This window comes from Diabrotica virgifera, chromosome 3 (genome assembly GCF_917563875.1).
Source record: "Diabrotica virgifera virgifera chromosome 3, PGI_DIABVI_V3a".
Taxonomy (NCBI): domain Eukaryota; kingdom Metazoa; phylum Arthropoda; class Insecta; order Coleoptera; family Chrysomelidae; genus Diabrotica; species Diabrotica virgifera.
The window spans coordinates 38,839,975-38,861,982 of NC_065445.1; the positions used below are offsets into that span (position 1 = coordinate 38,839,975).

Sequence of the window (22,008 nt, forward strand, 5' to 3'; positions counted from 1 at the left end):
CAAGGAAGAAGAAGCATAGGAAGAAGACGCATCTCCTGGCTGAGGAACCTTAGAGAATGGTTTAACTGTAGTTTATTACAACTATTCAGAGCAGCAGCCAACAAAGTGACCATAGCAATTATGATATCCAACCTCCGATAGGAGAGGGAACTTTAAGAAGAAAAATTTCAAGAATTTGATCTGTGCACTATGTCTGCTTGAGTTTTTAATAAGGAGGTGCGTTCTTACAAAAAATAAGTAATATAACTTCAGAAAAAGCAGCCAAAATTGTAGGTTTAATTGGAGTTGGACGATCGCAGCAATATCTTCCTGATGTTATGGGAATCCACCAACCCAGCCTTCCAAGAGCGTTAAAAAGGTATAGAGAAAATGCAGGATACACAAGAAGACCAGTTCCAGGACACCCACGTGCACGAACCCCTCAGATGTACGTTATTAACATCTGCAGACTTTGCATACACATCATGTTACAGCTAGACAACTGCGAAATAATCTTTTCACAACCCATAATGTTCGAATAAAATCCAATTCAGTTATGCTGGACCACAGTAACGTCTAATGCCGTTACTGTGGCCGTATCATTATAAACAGATTAAGGAAACTTGTCATCAGAACCAGAATACTTGCTACTCTCCACGGTTAACGAAGGCACACCGTATGGAACGTTTAAGTTTTGCACTACAACATGTCGATTGGGGTGTTAACGACTGGGCTAAATAAAATGTAAAATTCGATGTAAAATTGAAATTGATGGGAAAATAATAAAGCAGGAACCAAAGTTTAGATATCTGGGAATAGATATAACCAGTTACGGAGATATTGAAGAGGAAGTACCACAACAAAGCTTAAAAGCAAGTAATGCGGCGGGATCTCGTAATGACATAATCTGGAAGAGCAAACACCTAAGACAAGACACAAAGGCAATAATCGATAAATAAGCAATTACACCTATATTGACATACACGGCGGAGACAAGACCTGACACATCTAAAACGAGACGATTACTAGAAACAACAGAGATGAAAATACTTAGCCGAATATCAGGGAAAAGTCTGTTGGATAGAGATAGAAGCGAAAACATAAGATCATGCAATGTAGAACTGTAGAAGCCATATATGAATGGGCGACAAAACGGAAACAGGAGTGGAACCAACACATTTGTAGAATGGCAGAGGATAGGATAGTACGCATAGCACGAGATAAGTCACCAAGTGAACAAAAAAGTATTGGCAGACCAAGAAAAAGATGGTGGAATAATTTAAACAATTTAGGAGGCTAATATTGAAGAATAGACAGGCCTATAATATTAAAGCCTACATACAAGAAGGAAGAAGAAGAATAAAAAGAAGAGGAACCATTATTAATATGAGTGTACAAATAGTGGCGTATGCATACGACATTGTTATTATAGCAAGAGCAAAAGCGGACCTGGTGCAATCGTTCACGGCATTGGAAGCAGCAGCAAAAAGAACGACACCACACATTAATACTAATAAAACTAAGTATTTGAAGGATACAAACAATAATCAAGTAGAAAAATCCGAAGATCTGACGGTTGGAACATATACTTTCGAAGGAGTAAGAGAGTTCGTCTATCTAGGCTCACAAATTAACGAAAGTAATTTCGTAACTGCATAAATTAACAAACGTATATATCTAGCAATCATTACAGATAACGATATCACCAAAAATATAGAAATAGCAAGTGGAGTATGACAAGGTGACTCTCTATTAACGTCATTATTTAATGTTCCAATAGAAGGAACAATAAGAGCTATAGAAATAAAAGTATAATTATAACATCTATGTCGCAACTTGTGGGGTATGTTGACGATATAGTATTAATTAGCAGAAACCTGAACAGTTTAAAGGAAGAATTTACGAATTTATGCAAGGAAGCATCTAAGAGGGGTTTAGAAATAAATCAAAACAAAATACCATTTAGTAAATTTTATTAAAGAAAATGAAATACAAATTTAAAACGGCATAACCCACATCTCTGTAGTTATACTATAAGAAAATTCCTTTTACAACTTTCTGTGGCAAATGGACTTGATTCCATGCCATTATCTTTCCACACACACACACACACACAAAAGAAAATACCTAATATGCTTAAGAAAAAATCCAGTTAATGTGACAAGTTTAAATATTGGAGAATATGAGTTTGAAAAGGTAGAACACTTTAAATATCTTGGAGTCTCAGTTAATGTCACTAATGATAGAACCATCGTAAGTAGTGAAAGAATCCTGGCAAGAAACAGAACCTACTGGAAATACAATAACATCCTCAAAGATAATAAATTTACTCAGAATACTAAACTGAAAATTTACAAAGCAGCAATTAGACCAGTAATCACATGTGGTGCTGAAGTAATATGTTTGACCCAGAAAGAGGAAGAAAGATTGAGGATCCTAGAGAGGAAAATAATTCGGATGATAGCAGGCCCACTAAACTTCGGTAATAATGAATTTAGAAAACTCATGAACCACGAAGTAAGAGGACTTCTGAAAGGAGAAGACATCGTCAGATTTATCAAGGCACAGAGACTCAGGTGGATGGGATATATAGAAAGTAGAAATCCAGAAGCCGTCAGCAAGAAAACTTGTAAATGGAGACCTGTATCAGGCAGACCACGAGGAAGACCCAAAACTAGATGGGAGAACCAGATAGTCGAGCACCTTAAGAAGATAGGAGTGAGAGAATGGGTAACCATAAGCAAAAACAGGAACGAATGGAGAAAAATTATAGAAGATGCCAAGTTACACAACCAATTGTAAATCCAAAATGTTAATGTAGATTGATTCACCGCGACAAATGAATCGGAAGAGTCCAAAGAGGGCGGCAATGACTCCGCGAGGAGTGGGGATGCCATGATGAGGATACAGTGGAACCTCGATAAGTCGGCCCCGATAACCCGGAAGTCCGGCTAACCTGGACCGATTTTCATCGGCCAAACATTTCAACAATAAAAATGTATGTATTATGTTAAAACATTTTATCTGCAGCCGCTTCTGGAATGTCTTAAAAATATCGAATTTCATTGATAAAACTTCCCTTCAATCATAATATAATATTTGAGAGATAATGGGTATCTGTGTAATTTGAACTATGTGATAGTAAAAATGACTCATGCACACGGCGGCGGCAGAGCGACGTTCATTATCGCAAAAAACAGGCACCTGTTATTCCTTTATTTATTTTCAACTGTCTTTTAAAAAATTGTTTTTTAAACAATGGTCTTTTAAACAATGAATGAGTCACTGTTCTTAAACTACATAACATCGTTCCGATGGCAGACCAGACGAAATTGACAAAACCAAACTGACTGAGTTTTTTTACCTAGAAATGAATAATACTCTATATTGTCTATACTAAACTCTATACAACTATAGGTGACTGTGCATATATATTTCATATTATTTTGCTTATAAGGGACTTTATCTATAAGTATACCGTATTTTATTAATTTTTACCATGCTCTCCGGCTAACCCGGATTTTCGATAACCCGGATCGGCCGCGGTCCCGATTAATCCGAGTTATCGAGGTTCCACTGTATATCTAGCAAATAGAGCGTACTATAGATTAAATAAACTTTTTAAATCAACCATAGTCACAAAAAAACAAAAACATTGATATACAGAACTTAAATCGAGCCGGTTCTCATTTCGCGTCAGACATGTGGATGATGACAATAAGTAATGAAGAACGTTTAGGCTGTTTTGAATGTAAAATCCTCATACATATTTATAAAGGCGTGCGGCAGGAAAACAGATTATGGCGTAGACACTATAATTTTTAGTTTTACCGCCTTTATAGTAAGCTTAGTAGGTAGATCTATTAAAATAAACAAGCTGCGGTGGCTAGGCCACTTATAGAGAATTAATGAGATGGAGACATCGAAACACATTTATAACCAAAGACTAGCAGGATATATAGCCAGAGTGAAAAGAAGAGGCAGGCCCAAAGCCCAGATTTAAGGATCAGGTGGAAGACGATTTAGGAGTACGAAATTGTAAAACCAAGACAAAGGATAGGAAGGAATGGAAGTTGATTCTAGAACAGGCCAAAACCTACTATTGGTTGTAGAGGCAATGATGATGGATGTATCTTACTGTCTTGCATGTCCCCCACTATAACCCTTAGTGGTTGATGCGGGAATATTTCTGTAAATAAAAAGTTTATTATTCTCTTTTATACAGAATAGTTTGGACAATAATATTTAAGGTACTACGTATTATTCATTACGAAATGTTTAAAACTTATATTTTTTCTAAGCCTAAGAAAAATTTTCACATTACTTTTGTATCGTCTACTTAAATTTCCGACACATTTTTTTAACCCTTCCTGTTTACAAAGTTTAACTTAATATTATTTATATTATTTTACCGACCCCTTTAAAAGTAGAGCATCGCAAAACATCGCGATAGTCGTAGAAACATTTTAAAACTTTTAAATAATTCAAAAAATGATAAATGGCATTGATGACTCACAAAACATGGAAGAAACATCAATTGCATTGTTCCGAAATCGGGCTCTATCTAACCGAACAGATATCGCTAATAAGTTATGTTCCCCTAGTACTTTAAGATTGATTTATGTAAGAATAGAAAGTTGTCCGGAGATAAATAAAAGAACACAACTCCGGACATGCTGCTGTATATATCAATAGAAGTCTTTGGAGGGATGGAATAACTTGGATAGAATGACTTGAATATTTGGGCCACATTTAACCGGAGGCTCTTAGTTTGATAAAAAAAAATATTTTGCAGGTATTATTAACAAAAAATAAAGATTGGAAGATAAGGTTATCAAAAGAAAAGAATCTAAAGAGAATTTTTGAATTACCACGTTTGTACAATTTGGTTGCGAAAAAGTACACATCACAATTAAAATAATTGTAAACACATAGTGGGTCACTCATTCATTTCATTACACGTAAAATATGCAAGAATAAAAAAACCGCTAAACGTCGTAAAAATGAGTGGCGCATACAATATTCCAGCTACAAAAGTGCTGATATGAATATTACGTGGCTCGAAAATGCATTTAAGGCTACGGGTACATAATTCGCAAATATTTTACGGCTACCCCTACCTTTTCTGTCTTTACATGGCAAATTTCGTGTAGTAAAATTCACACTGGTATGGATATGTACATATTACTAGAATGTCATTCTACTTGGGAATGTCATAACTAGCTTAAAGAGATGGCTTTTGAATGTTCTTGGATAACTGTTATTTTTATAATTGCAAATTATTAATTCAGTTAAAAATGTGATAATTTTTTCACTAACTATGTATTCAGTGATTGTAACAATTTATATGTACAATAAAAACTAACACTCAATCGAGAAAAAGCAAAAGTATTAAAGTGATTTTTTAATAATATATTGTTACTATGGAACGCTTACAATTTTGTACATCTTTAAAAACAAAATACTTGGATCACAGAATATATCTTAATGTATTCTCTGGTTCTATCTTCCATAAATAATACAGAATAAATAACTTTTTATAAAGTTCACCTTTTAAATCTTTCTGTCCTTGTGGGATCGGTACTCACCGGAGGGACCGCAGACGTTCAGAAACAATTAGCGTCTCTTTGCAAAGACAATGACGTCGACTTTGCAAAGTAACAAGACACTTACTCAACACACACACTACACATTACTCCCCTGACTTAGTAATAAGTTGTACAATTACGTGGCTAAAGGTTCTAGTTCTAAACCAAAGCCAGAATCAGAGAAAAAAAAACCTTTTAAATCAATTATTTATCAAATACACTATACGCTGTGAGCTCGTACGTAGAGGGGATATTTACAAATTCGCGAGCGCCAGTAGTGGCAAGTCTGTAAACGTTTACCGGAAATTTGACATAAATGTCAAAGTGATTAATTTAAAATTAAAATTAAAAACATTAATTATAAAAAATATTAGTTGGTCAAAGCTGTGGTATACATTTTTACCTTAAATATACTTAGCTTTTAAATACTGAATTTAAGTTTTTTTAATGATCCGTAATATGTAATTGTAAATTAATCTTAGCGCCATCTACACGATAATTGTGAAAGTATCCGAAGTAAGAAATTCATATTTTATCAATAGAACGTCAAAATGATTAGCAAAATCTTAAAAAAATCGATTACAATTTAATAACTTTTTTGCGTTGTAAATATTAAGCGATAACAATTAAATAATAAATTTAAAAATTTCCGGTGAAAGTTGAATTAGTAATCCGTCAGGAGCGACACCAGCGAAGCTCAGAGCGTATATATCAATATTATTTAATCAACAACTAAAAATATTCCCGATTCATGTCAAATAATAATTATTTAAAATTGTCACTGATTGTCAGAGTCTGACTGACCATATTCTATTCGACTAAGTGCGTTGTATGACAAAGACAGATTTGGAAAATATTACCACGGATTGTGTTCATTTTTTTCGAATCCTGAAAAAACCAATAAATATTTTTGAAAAATATAAACGCAGAATGAAAGACTAAATTATTACCGAGGGCCGAAAGTCCCTTAGAATAAATAAAAAGTTTATTTTGAATGATATATTTGAAATTAAAAATAACACTAAATTTTCTCTTAGTTTTTCACCCCTGTAACTTATTAAAATAAACAATATAGAAGTTCTAAGGGACTTTCGGCCCTCGCTAATAACGTAATCTTTCATTATGCGTTTAAATTTAAAAAAAAATACTTATTAGTTTTCACTGGATTCGAAAAAAAAAATCCCATACCCATTTGAATAGCATTGCAGCCGAAAAAACGTACCGATCCTCTTAATAAAATTCTTGTTTTATTTTGAAAGATTTTTCCATAACACATATTTGCTAAATTTTAAATAAAACGCGCCTCAAAAGAGTAACTTTGATACAGTTTACATTTTGAGGCTCTTTTCGAGCCACGCAATATTCCTATTTGCAGTTTTGTAGCTGGAATATCGTATCCGTCACTCATTTTTACGGCATTTAGCGGTTGTTTATTATTGTATCAGGGGTTTTTAAAAGTTTTTTATAAATTTAATGTATGAAGTTGAATGTAATGTTTCTCGATTACACGTTAAGCGTAATAAATGGTCGCCTTTGTCACATTCTCTCCCAGATGATCTAGGAGTTTCGAAACCAGACTTGTGATAAGACAATCCGAGTTCATATCCCAGCCATCCTAATAATTATGGTCGGCAAATGAACTCAGATTGCACGATCAATCTTAGCGTCGTAACCACTACAACTACATAAACCATTTCGGCGATAATAGCTAAATGGATTATACTTTTGGAGCTCGATTACTTCTGAACGGCTTAACCGATTTTGATCATTAAACATGAGTTTGAAACATATTGACAAGTATTATCCGATGCATCCAAGATCAAGTATGATAACTGAATGTATTAGAGAAATTATTGAATTTGAAAAACCGTTTTTCCCATAAGAAATAAATTTGATCATATTTATGAAGTCTATAACTTAAAAATTCGAATTTTCTCATAAGTTCGACGCGTCTAGAGTCCTCCTACAAACGCTCAGTTACTGGCGTAATTCGTAGGTTGAGATTTTAAGTCATTGTCAAAAAACCAAAATTTTCAAAGTTTAGTTTTTCAGTTGTTCGGCTATACTGAACCGTGTGTATGTCTGATCCTAACCGCTTAGGCACCATTTTTAAGCTTAACTCAACGCTATTAATCTGGTGTATTTGCGGTTTTCCTGTCTCTCCTTGAACTTAAGATACACACGCCCAAAAAATATGCCATTTTGTATCTATCAAGCCATATAACTGACTGATGGGTGGTCAAAAGTCACAAACTACACCGGTTCTGAATCGGCCCTGACCCCCTCTTGAAACACAGAAAAATAAATACAGATCGGTATAACTTTTCCACACACATACATACATACATACATACATACATACATACATACATACACACATAATCCATAAACATTTCCCCTTTTTAAATAAAAATTGAGTCATACTTCTGAGCTCGGTAACTTTTGAATGGTATATAGACCAGGGCGCAACTGTAAAAATATTAGTACATTTGGACGTTGAGAGGTGACTCAAATTTTTTTGCAGAAATTGCTTGAAAATAACGCAAATAATAATATTTGAGTTATCATCCCCCTCAAAAAGGTCCGGAACATTGTTCAAATAATCAAAATATCAAAAAGTGAAAGACAAATTCGGTTTTTTTTCTTCTTTTTTTGATTATAACTTTAAAAGTATTCATTTCCGAGAAAAGTTGTACTAACATAAAAGTTGCGTAATTAAATTTCCTACAACATAGAATTAACTAAAAATTTAAAAGATAGTCACCCTTGTTGCAAAATAGCAATAATTTCGAAAAAAAAAAAACATACAAAAACAAGTATTCGTATTTTACGTTTTTCAACCACTTATGCTACACTTAGGACCTTCATATTTCACCCAGAAAAACTTTTATGATATAGTATACCAATACTGTAAATTTCATTAAGATCGGTTTAATAGATTTTGCAAAATAAATTTTGAAATCCAGCTTTCGCAAAAAAAATTCATTTTTGAAAATATTACAGGACTGAAAATAAAGCAGACATCAAGTTAAAAATTTTTTTCCTTATAGAACTGTACAGTACCTTTCATTTTCAATTTGCAAAACTAAAATCGATTAACTACCACGGCGACAGGAATTTTTTTAAATAACCATTAATTATTGGTGCTACGCGCTGGACAGCGGATAGTTTGCTCTGATTGGGCATTCCAATGACCTTTGATAATGATTGATACATTTTAATTTTTATTACTTTTCTATATTAATAAATAAATTTGTTTATTGCAAAATAAAAACACATACTCTATCCTTTGAAATAACACTTTTTTTAACAAAAACTTTCTTTGTTCATATATTTTAACTTAGAGAATAAAAGTTTAATATTTTTAAGCATATTCAATACAATATTTCACAAACAATAATAAAATTAGTTTGATTTTTGTGGAATTAATTTATTAAAATACAACAAAATATAGAGTAAGAATAGTACATTGTTTACCGGGTAGGAAAAGCTTAACATTCCTGGACGACTGTGAAGATTGCTAAGTCGAGGCGCAAGCCGAGACTTAGCAACACAGAGTCCAGGAATGTGTCTTTTCCTACGAGGTAAACATACTATTTTTCCGCAAATCGTTTAAAATTCGACAGATATTGATTGATTTAAAAGAAACGCGATAATTTTATTCCCAAATAAATGGTGCTTTGAAATTCCTAATAAAATTACTTGGGTTACTATGGAAACGTATTGAGGTTGAATTGTCAAACTTGACGCTTATAAATAGAACACTAACAACTGTACGGAAATATCATTTCCTTACAGTAAGGAAATGACATTTCCTTACAGTAAGGAAGTCCTGACTTTTTCTTCAAGAAATATTGACAGGAATGTCAAAATTTCCTGGCGATTTGCGGAAAAATAATATATTAGATAAAGATTGGAATAAATTTTGGTGAAATCAACTTGTGTGAATCGAACACCGCTGTCCTGCGCGTAGCACCAAAAATTAATGTTTATTAAAAAAATTTCCTGACGCCGTGGTAATTAATCGATTTTAATTTTGCAAATTGCAAATAAAAGGTACAGTACACTTCTATAGGTAAAAAAAGTCAACTTCCTATCTGCTTTATTTTCAGTCCTGCAACATTTAAAAAAAATGAATTTTTTTTGCGAAAGCTGGATTTCAAAATTTATTTTGCTAAATCTGTTAAACCGATCTCAATGAAATTTACTTTGTTGTTTAACTATATCATAAAGTTTTTCTGGGTAAAACATGAAGGTCCAAAGTGTAGCATAAATGGTTGAAAACCGTAAAAGGCCAATACTTGTTTTGGTATGGTTTTTTTCGCAATTATTGCTATTTTGCAACAAGGGTGACCGTTTTTTTAAATTTTTATCGAATTCTATATTATAGAAAATTTAATTACGCAACTGTTATGTTAGTACAACTTTTCTCAGAAATGAATAGTTTTAAAGTTATAATCAAAAAAACCAATAAAAAAATCAAATTTCTCCTTTATATTTTGACATTTTGATTATTTAAACAATATTCCGGACCATTTTGAGTGGGAGGATAACTCAAATATTATTATTTGAGTAATTTTCAAGCAATTTCGGCAGAACAATTTGAGTCACCTCTCAACGTCCATCTCAAAACAGATGCGTCCTGGACTAATAACCGATTTTCAAAATTAAACTTGCGTTGGAAAGGTAATGATCAGTACTATTAGAAACCGCAAAGGCCGGACGTAAATTATTAAAATTTTTGGGAGTTTTGGAGACGAGAACTAAAAACAGACCCTAAATGGGAAGGGCCGTAAAATCCACACCCTTGGACCAAAATGGAAATTTGACAAGTGGATGGGCTAGTCTTTTCCTAAACTTTAAGATGGGATTTGGTCCGATTTTAAAATTAGTCAGATTTAGATTTAGTTCTCTGGTTATTGTTACGAATTTACTGATTTATATATTTTATGTATTTTTATTTAAATAGAAACACTTACTTTTTATTCTTTTATTTACAAACATTATCTTAAATATATTTAATTATTATATTAAGAAAACTAGTAGTAGGGCAGCATTGGTTGCTAAATTTGCAGTTACTAATGTGTCATGCGTCAATTGTGTTGAGAAGATTAGGTCCTAAAACCAAAAAAGTTAAGTTTTCCATTTTAGTGCCGATTTTCCATTTTTCATTTAATTTTTAATTTCCCAAAAATTTGTTTTTCCAATTATTATTGCACCATCTATCTATAATTCGAAAAAATGTCAAATAAAACTTACTTATTTTTACGGAATCCAATTTTAAGGAACCCAAATCTGCAATAAAAAATGGGGTCATATTTAAGATTTTAGTAACTGCCCACCCATCTTCCGTGGGGGGTTATGTTTAGGAGCTAATCTTAAATCTTTGCTGCATAGGGCCTTTTTTATTTTCATAAAATTAGATCGTGCTTTTTCGATTCTGACTTTGTTTCTGCAGTGTAGTCATTATTTTCAAATCATCAATTTTCATAAACTTCGTCTTTTAGATATTAAGAGAGAAGTACTATTTTACTCACGATAGATATGAACATAATATACAGGTTGTCCAGAAACTCTCCGACAAACGAAGACCGGAGGTTCCTCAGATAATTTAGTCCAATTCACCTAGTCCCGAAACGCTTCCTAAGGGAGCTAGAGCTGTTTAAAGATGGCGTATTGTAAATAGTTTTTTTAAAATAGCTCCAGAACGCTTCTATTTAGAAAAACGAAAACTCGTAGGCCTACTTACCTTCCAAAGATACATCGATCCCATTAATTGCGAATTTCTAGTACCGGTCATAGGCGTCCGTTTTGGGTAGAACAACGGTTATTTTATCATAAAACTTTTTTGTCATTACGGCTAAAGCATTTCTGATACTGGATTATTAAATTGTGAGGTATTATAGTACTAAAAGTTACTCTTTCTTTAAGTCTCTAGGATGCGCCGTTTTCTAGAAAAATCAATTTAAAAATTTTTCGTTTGTTGAATTTGAAAAAAAAAATTCACAAAAAAAACCATTTAGAAAAACGAAAACTGGTAGGTTTATTTATCTTCCAGAGATAACTCGATTTCCTCAATTGCGAAATTCTATTACCGATCATATGCGTCTGTTTTGGGTAGGTCACGGTTATTTTATCTCATAACCTTTCTGGCTTTAATTTTTAAGCATTTTTGACACTTCATGATTAAGTTATGAGGTATTCTAGTACTAAAAGCTACTCTTCCTTTAAGTAAGTAAAATACACCATTTTTATTTAAACAAAAATTTTTTAATTTTTTTAAAATTGAAAAACTAAATATTATCAAATCGATTTTTCTAGAAAATGGTGCATCCTACTGACTTAAAGCAAGAGTATCTTTTAGTACTGGAATACCTTACAATTTAATAATCCAGTGTCAAAAATGCTTAAAAGGTAAAGCCAAAACAGTTATATCCTATAATCCTAAATATATATCCTAAAGATATAATCCTAAACCCATTTACCCTAAGGTGTCGGGTGTAATGTCTTTAGTTAGTTGCATGCACAATTTTTCTCCATTGCTTCTTATTCTTTGCTTGGTTTCTTGCTTGTTCTTTGCTGATTCCTCGTGTTTCTAGGATTGAGGTTACATTATCATCCCATGTCTTCATTGGCCTGCCCCTTAGTCTCTTGGTTTGTCTTCTGGCTTCCCATACTTTCTTAACTGGTCTTTCTTGGTTCATTCTAACCATGTGTCCATACCATCTCAATTGGGCCTCTTCAATTTTTTTTATAATTGGTTGGACCTTAAGGTGATACAGTAGCGATCAACAGGTGGCAACGAATGCAGTCCAAGATTACGGAAGTTCTGCGAACTTTCAAAAGTGAGGCAACAGTGCGTCGGTAATTCGACACTGACAGTGACGTTTATACTATCAAAAACAATAATTTTTATACACATAGGCGCGAAATGTTGCCAAGTCAGTGACGTTCGATTTCTTGTTATAAAAAATCGATTTTTAGTAGTTCCAAGATTACACAAAATCTAGGAATGGGATAAAAAAGTTTGTTTGAAGAAAGTGTATTTTTTGTCTTTCTTAATGGCGGTACAGGCTCCTTTTTTCAATATTTTATTTAGTTATAGAGTCATTTCCACATACTAACATATTTCTGAAATTGGCCTCTGTACCGCCATTCTTTATTATATTACGGATATGTGTGCCAAATATCTCGACAAAATATTCAAAATTAGAGCCGCAATCTTGGAACGCGTTTCTTGCTACCTGTTGATCGCTACTGTTTCCTCTTAAGATGTTCTCTGACTGCCTCATTTCTAATCCTGTCTAACCTGGTTATACCCATTATTCTTCTAAGAGATTTCATTTCTATGCTCTGTATTTTCGATTTTAACTTATCAGTAAGCGTCCAACTTTCACTACCAAAAGTTAAAATCGGCACAAACACCGTCTTGTATATGGACACTTTGGCTTTTTGGGATACTTCTTTTTTTGACAGAAACGTACTTTTGATTGCGTGGTACATCCGAGCAGCACTTTCTATTCTGGAACTTATTTCAGTTTCTTCAGTTCCTCTGCTCTCTATTTGTACTCCCAAGTATTTGTAAGTATCGACCTGTTCAAGTGTATTTCCGTTAATCGTTATCTTCGTTTGTTTTCTACTTTTTCCACATACCATTACTTTCGTCTTCTCATTATTGATTCTCAGATTTCGTTTAATTAGTGCAGCGTTCCATACTTGTAAATTTCGATTGAATGCTTCTTCATTTTTCCCAAATATCACTAGATCGTCTGTGTATGCACACTCTGAGATCCACACTGCTTCTAAATTTCTATGTCCGGCATATAACTTTACTGTTTCTGCTCTAGTTTCTTTAATTATGTCATCCAAGACAATGTTAAACAGTATGGGGCCTAGGACTCCTCCTTGACGTAGACCAGCCAAAACAGTTATGAGATGAAATAACCGCCGCCCTACCCAAAACGGGCGCCTATGACCGGTACTAGAAATTCGTAAATGATGGAATCAATGTATCTTTAGCGGGTAAATAAGAGTACCCGTTTTCGTTTTTCTTAATAGAACCGTTCTGGAGATATTTAAGAAAAACTAATTCCAAGACGCCATTTTTAAAGAGCTGCAGCTCCCTTAGGAAGCATTTTCGGACTAGGTGAATTGGGTTAAATTGTCTTCATATTATCTGAGGAATCTCTTTTTTTCATTTATCGGTGAGTTTCTGGACACCCTGTACAATTTGATAGGCAATATAAGCAAGACGTATTTGTCTGTATTATGTATATGAAATTTGATGAAAAAAATGTTACATTCGGTAAACAGATGGATGAAGGTCGATCTAGATACGGATACCCGTACTATTATACCTTATACAATGTAAGAAAATATGATCATACAGTAATTTACATACCCATTGACATCGTTTATGCTTATGAAATACTGTGGCGATTTTGTATGCGTCTGTGGATGCACTAACGAAATATTTCTTGGCAGAAGCATTTTGCATGCAGTTTAATAAACTACTAAGATTTAACATATTTGCCAGGAATCTTCAATAAATTTGAATTTTTGTTCATTCCAGCGACATTTACTACATATCCAAATTTACTTATTTGTTATACATATCACCAACTATATATTTGTGGGATATATGTAACTAGCTAGTGCTAGTAGATTTACACTAATAATAATAGCCTTATGGACATAGAATAAAAGTTACAAGTAGACTTTATTTAAAACCTTACCTATTTAAAAAATATCTATACATCATAATATAGAAACTTATTTCGACTACCTTGTAAGATTTTTTTGCATAAAAACATGTGAAAAAAGAGAAGAAAGATTTTTTGTCACAAATTAAATGTGGAGTGTCCGGAATCTCATGTCAGGAGAGTTATAATGTACATGTTGATCGGCTTCAAGTCTAGTATTATTTTTACAAATTCTTAATGTAAATTTCATATTAAATTATTAAATGCAACCACTGTTTAATTTTGACGCTATTTAGCAAGTACAATGAGTACACTGAGGATGGACTAATAAGTCCGAAAACGTTCTGAACGACTAATGTAATCCATTTGAATTTTTTAGAATTTTAGTTTGTGATAAAATTATACCAGTTATATCAAGGAAAAATGTATTTCATGTTAAACGATATTATACAATGTTATATGGTATACAGTCAACTCCTGGGAACCATCCCGTTTAAATTATTTTTTTTAATTCAGACCATTACTCGTACGCACGCCAATGATGAATAAAAAATTGATTTTAAAACATGCTCAATGACTACTTCTTAATACTCACCAAATTTCATTTGCATATCTCATGCAGTTTTAGAGCAATAAATAAATCGTCAGTTTGTAAGAAAGTTTCGACACCCCCTACCTCGAAAACGAATCATTTGTGAACATATATTTATAAAGCAAACTAAAATTATTTTTTATGCAGAATTACCCTTAAAATTAGTTAACTTTTTAAGAAATTTGCATATTTGCAAAATTTATTTCCTAGTACGAAATATGTATTATGTTCTTTTAATTAATAACAAATATCACACAAACTTAAAACTTAATAATTACTCTAAAAATGTTGAGGCACAACGGCATGGGTATCGTCTGGTCACGTGATTTTTCTCGAGCGAATGGAATCGCTGGTATCGAGGACGTAAACAGCTATCGATATACGCTTTTTCTCACACTGCAGCTTACCTACAGCGCTTTTCATTCACATGCACGGGTAATTTTTTTGAGCGCCTGGCAGGTATATATAGTAGAAAATCTCACCAAAAAACCTGTCTTTAGATTTTTATTTTAATATTAAAAAATAACCTGTCACAATAGCAATTGCACCCCCTGTAAGGAAAAAAAATACATAGCTATAAATGTGTAGGTATTTTGCACCCACAGACGGGGGTGCACCCCCATGAAATTACAAGTTTCCTTAAAGATATTTCTTGTAATAAAATTTTTTACATGTATTTTAATTTAGGGGATTAATTTTAGGAGAACCACTATCCTCCAGCCAGGGTTGCATTTTTGTATTGAGATATTATGGAAGAGTTACCTGAAAAATTTTCAGATTACCTCAAATACCTACCCTAAAATATCTAACAGCTCTCCTACTATTTAGATCGTTAATGTTTTTGGTTAAGGGGTAGGCGCAAAATCCTCTTGCAATGCTATTTAAACGAATTCATTTTTTTTCGAATTCTGAAAAAACTAATAAATATTTTAAAAAAATTTAAACGCCGAATGAAGGACTACATTATTACCAAGGGCAGAAAGTGCCTTAGAATAAACATAAAGGTTCTTTTGAATGAAACATTTGAAGTTAAAGATCACACTAAATTCTCTCTTTTTTTTTCACCCCTGTAAAATACTTATTAGTTTTCTCAGGTTTCGAAAAAAATGAATATATTTAAATAGCATTGGACAAAGCTTTGCGCATATCCCCTTAATAAGGTTTTTCTAACTTAAATTCTAAGTGTTTTATTTCTTTCTTGCATTACGATTGCAAAAATTTAAAATATATATTATTTTCGTATAATCTCCATAAAAGGAATATCACTAATAGAAAACTAAATATTATAAAAAATGTATAAACATTTTCAATTTCAATCGGAGAATGCAGGAAGAGTTTAATGATACTTCATTGTTAGGTTATAAACTATGTTCTTTATTGTCATGCTTCTACCAACTATATAAATAGCAGGCAATACACCTTTCCAACATATGGTGAATGTATTGCCTACCTTACACCTCTCTTCCTAAGTCTAAGTCTAACAAACAAAATAAAAGTTCACATGAACAGAAAACACAAACCAGATTAAACATATTACAACTACATCATAATATTCTTTCAAGTACGAAGGTGTACGAGAAAGTCTACCACTACGAGTATATTTTGTATTTCCTTCCTCTCCCCCAACACCACTACTTACACTTTCAGTCTCTGAGTAATCAGTAGTAGCTGTGGAAGTTGAGGGAAGTTCCAGATTTGAGTTACCGAATCTGGGATTTGGATTTACAGAACTTTTAGCAATTGGTATATAACTGTAACTACGGGTTTTATTCTTATCTATAAACAAATCGTTTTTAGGATCCTCTGCCGACTTCTCTTGACTAGTATTAAGAATTCTAATGAATTTTTTGTTTCTTACTATTTGTGTACCATTAGATAGCTTTATTCTATAATATGATCTAATATTAACTTTTTGTAAAATTTTTCCCGAATGCCAGAAATTGTCACCCGGTTTGATTTGTACTTTAACCCTGGAATTAATTTGCAAATCAAGAAGTTCTTTAACACCTTTTTTATCAAAATTAATTTTTTGTTTGTATTTACTATCTTCTAAAAATTTATCATATGTGGATGTGTCGAATTGTTTAGTTTTATCATTAGTTAAGTTTGGCATTCGGTCCCTAAGGTCCCTATTCATTAGAATTCTTGCAGGAGTGTCACTATTATTTAAGGGAGTATTTCTTAAATCTAATAACGCTAAATATATGTCCTTGTTTTCGGCAGCGCATTTCTGTAAAGTTTTTTTAATTGTTTGAATTTGCCTTTCCACGAATCCATTGGATTGTGGATATCTCGGTGAGCTAGTTATATGAGTAAAGTTCCATTTTTTCGTGAATTCTTTAAATATATTACTTGAAAATTCTGGACCATTATCTGTCATTAGTTCTACAGGAATGCCTTGCCTGGAAAATATTGTTTTAAGTGCTAGTATTACATTTTCATTTGTTAAGTTTTTATTTAAATCGACAATCTCAAAAAATTTTGAATAATAATCACAAGCTATTAAAAATACACTGTTTTTAAAATGAAATAAATCACAACCTATTTTATACCATGGTTTTTTTTCGTATGAATGAGGAATCATGGGTTCAGGCTTTTGCGAATTTTGAAAAGTTTGACATATGTTACAGTTTAAAATCATGTCCTTTATTTGGTTGTTCATGTGAGGCTAAAAAAAGGATAGGTTCGCTTTATCGATACTTCTTCTCCCACCAATGTGACTATAGTGCAGTTTTTCCAAAATTTCCTTTCTAATTGTTTTTGGTACTACTAAAGTTTGGCCTTTAAATATTAAATCTTCTACTAAAGTTAGTTCATCTCTGTATTTGAAATAGGGTTTTGATTAGGGATTTGATTTTTTAGTTTTTCAAGTACTGGGTCATTTTTAGTTGCTTCTATTATTTCATCTCTTTTTTGTTTTGAGACATTTACATTTTCCATTATCATGCATACTTGTGCTTTTAATTCTATGTCTATGTTTTCGTTGAATGTTTTGTTTTGGAACGCCCTGGATAATGTATCAGCTAATATTAGCTTTTTTCCTGGTTTATATACTAATTCGAATTCATATTTTCTAAGTTGAATAAGTATTCTTTGTAGTCGAGCTGGGCATGTACTCAAAGGTTTCTTTATTATACTGGTTAACGGTTTGTGGTCTGTTTCCACTACGAATTTTTTTCCAAACACATATTGTGAGAACTTATTAACACCGAACCAGACTGCAAGCAACTCTTTCTCAATTTGCGCATAGCGAGTTTGAGTTTCTGTAAAAGAGCATGAAGAGTGAGCACAAGGCATATTATCCTGTAATAACACTGCGGCCATGCCATATTTAGAGCTATCTACAGAGATAGTAGTTAATTTATTTATGTCAAAAAAATTTAGGCAAGGGCTACTACTAATGATTTTCTTAAGGTTATCAAATGCATTACTGTGAATATTAGTCCATTCAAATATTATATCTTTTTTTATCAACTGTCTGAGGGGGGCAGTCTTTTCCGTTAAATTGTTTATAAACTTACCTAGATAAGTAACCATGCCTAAGAATCTTGGCATATCCGCTACGTTTTTTGGATAAGGCATGTTTTTTATTGCTTCCACTTTTTCATCATCTTGTTTCAGGCCTTCTGCTGTAATTTTATACCCCATGTATTTAACTTCTGAAAGGCCAAACTTACATTTACTTCTGTTAAAACGAATGCTGTTTTCTTCGGCTCTCTTTAAAACTTCTTGCAATCTATTATAATGCTCACTTTCATTCTTGCCAGACACTATAATATCATCAATAAAGACACTTACGCCTTCTATGTCTTGAAAAATCTCAGACATTCTTTCCTGATATACCTCTGGTGCACTGGATAGTCCATAGGGCATTCTAAGGAATCTATACCTGCCAAACGGTGTAGAAAAAGTACACAGTTTTGAGCTATCTGCATCCAACTTAATCTGAAGGAAACCTTGAGTAGCGTCTAGGGTGCTAAAAAATTTTGCTCCTGCCAGTTTTTCTATCAGTTCATCAAATGTTGGTAGTTGGAGATAGTGCCTTTTGATAGCGGTATTTAAGTCCTTGGGATCCAAGCAAAGTCTTAAATCTCCATTTTGTTTTCTCACCAAAACGTATGCATTTACCCAGTCTGCAGCATCATCTGCTTTTTCAATTAACCTTTGCCTTACTAAACTATCAAGTGTTATTTTGAACTTTTCTTTAATGGAAAATGGAATTTTTCTAGGAGGATATATTACTGGTTTTGCATCTGGTTTGAGCTCAATATGGTAAGGTTCTTCTAGACAACCTATGCCTTTAAACAGTGAGTTATAATTTGTCAATAATTTATTCACACTATTTGTTTGTCCTATATTTACCATATCAACTCTACTGATTAAATCAAATTCTATGCAGTCTTTTAAACCCAATATTGGACATGTATTTAAATCGATAACATGAAACAAAATAGATTTCTGCTTATTTTTATAGTTGCAATTCAACAAACATTCTCCAACTATAGGTAGTAAATTTTTTGAATATGAACTTAAAGTGACTTCAGTATTTCTTATTCTATTTAAATCAAAACCTATTTTCTTTAAAATATTTACAGGTATAACATTAGCCATGGAGCCTGAGTCTAATTTAAAATTTATAATATTACCTTCTACATTTAATTCCTGATCCCATGTCATTTCTCCATTCTTTGAAATAATATCAATTGCTTCCACATAAACCGTTTTCACTTCACTTTCACTGTTATCACCCACAGCATAAACACTTCTTCTATCTCTGTTTTTCTTCTTATTGTAGCAGGCTGATGAAAAATGGTTGTAACCTCCACATCTTGCACACACTTTACCATACGCCGGGCATTTTCTAAAATCATGTTTATATGAACATTTCTTACATTCTCGGTTATTGTTGCTTTGATGCTGGGTTACCAATTTCTGTCTGAATTCTCCCCTTACATCTCTTGAGGGTTTTTTGTTTACTTTATCTACATTTAAGTCACTCGTACCTGCCTCCATGTAACTGGATATAGTCATATTACGTTCTTTAGTCTTTTCTATGATAACTGCTTTGTGTATAACTTCTTCTAATGTTTTTAAATAATCTTGTAGGAGTTTTTCTCTAATTTCGCTAGATTTTATACCACAAATTAAAATATCTTTAACTAGGCTCTCCCTTAGTTGATCTAGTTCACAGTGTAATGATATATTTTTCACTCTTACACTAAATTGCTCAATACTTTCAAACTCTGTTTGCTTACTGGTTAATAGTTGATGTCTTTCATAGGTTAAATTTTTCTTTGGTGTAAAGTGGTTATCATATTTTGTAAGTAAAACTTCTAGATTATTTTTTTCTTCGTCTAAGAATGTGAATGTATTATAAATTCTCATTCCTTCGTCACCTATTAACGTTAACAACAGGGCACATTGAGTCTCTTGTGCCTTTTTTGAAATCTCGGTTGCCACGAGGTAAGTTATGAATCGCTGTTTCCAGAATTTCCAATTTTCGGAGACATTCCCTGACATCTCCATAGGAGGTACGCCTTTAAAGTCCATGTTTACTATAATTATTACTGATTTATCTTCTTTATTAATTTTATTTTATATATTTTTTGTCGCAGCGCCATGTAAGGTTAATGATACTTCATTGTTAGGTTATAAACTATGTTCTTTATTAGGGATTCCAATGAACAGTCAGTGGTGGCCGGTGGATGGCTAAACTGACATGACCATAGACATAGTTAAGGGGGTGGTCATGGCGTATCTAATGTTTACATTGAATATTGACAAATTTGTAAAGAATATCCTGTTTGGTTTTGTTTTTTTGTTAATTGTGTAGCGAAATTTGTGAAATTGTGATAGCAAATTAAATATGAAGTGGTTTAAACATTGGATACGCCTATGGATAACAGTTTCGCCATCCAGCAGCCATATTATATCACGTGATTTGGAATGCCTAATTGTCATGCTTCTACCAACTATATAAATAGCAGGCAATACACCTTTCCAACATATGGTGAATGTATTGCCTACCTTACAGTATATGCCGCTTTCGGGGCTTTTTTATCCCATCATCAGTAGTCCCATATCCTCTTCTCTCCTATTCAACCAGATACCTCGAAGCGTGCCTTCCCAGATTGCAACGAAAGAAATGTCACGGATGTCGTAGCGACATCTGCTAAGAAACAAGCTAAGTTCTCAATGCAGTAGTACAGAAATCTGGTTGAATCGGCGAAAAGAGGATATGGGACAACTGATGATGGGGCAAAAAAGCCCCGAAACCGGTATAGACTCTTCCTGCACTCTCCGATTGAACTAGAATATGGTGCTGCTGCATTTTCAGATTGCAACGAAATTGAAAATGTTTATACATTTTTAATTTAGGTACTCTTTTGTTGAGTACTTAGGAAACCTTCTCGTTGGAACTTTACGACTCTGAGCAGATGGGACGGGAATTATTTAAAATTACCGCATCCTGATGTTCGTCTCGGCACCCATGTGGCTTATAATTTTTGAAATCCGCGGAGGTAGTAACCAGGGAGTTTCCATCTGTTGTCAGTCTAGTGGTATGGAGAACGACATTATTGTCGGTTTCTGTACTACTGGATTAAGAACTTAGTTTGTTAAATATGATAATTACAATCATTTTAAGGACACCCAAAGTCCGAAAATTTAATTTTGTAACCTTTTTGGGTTATGATTGAAAATTATTCTCTGAAATCTTCTCTTTGCTACGATATAAAACACATTATAGTATAAAATATCCATGGCTACAAAATTATTTGTTTTCTGAACGTCTGCACTAAACTTACCGTGTATAGGTCATTCCACGAATATAAGACTCTCTTGGATTATCGCGACAACGAATATTTACTGTACAATCTAGGAAGTACGAAAGTAAATGGCCCTAATAATTATTCCAATAAACAGCAATGTAATTTTCAATTTACTTTCATTCTTCTTATTTTACACAGCATAATATTCGTTGTCGAGATAATCCAAGAGGGTCGTATATTCGTGAAATAGGGTATCATCATCATAGTCATTAACATCTTAGTAGATGTGTTGTGGTTCATAATTGGGCTTCAGCAGCTCGGACAGTTTGATTGATAATATTTCTCCACTGGTCGCGGTCATCAGTTACATGTATTGC

The 22,008-nt window shown here is 33.0% G+C and overlaps 1 protein-coding gene across 1 annotated transcript; it reads right to left on the reverse strand.

Moving 5' to 3' along the window:
- Positions 1-1,744: 1,744 nt before the first annotated feature.
- LOC126882470 (uncharacterized) lies at positions 1,745-20,411 on the reverse strand. The gene is made up of 2 exons (XM_050647435.1): positions 19,515-20,411; positions 1,745-1,774 (listed from the first exon to the last, which is right to left on the reverse strand). Exons 1-2 carry the CDS (start codon positions 20,409-20,411, stop codon positions 1,745-1,747), a joined length of 927 nt encoding a protein of 308 aa, XP_050503392.1.
- Between the last annotated feature and the right edge of the window lie 1,597 nt (positions 20,412-22,008).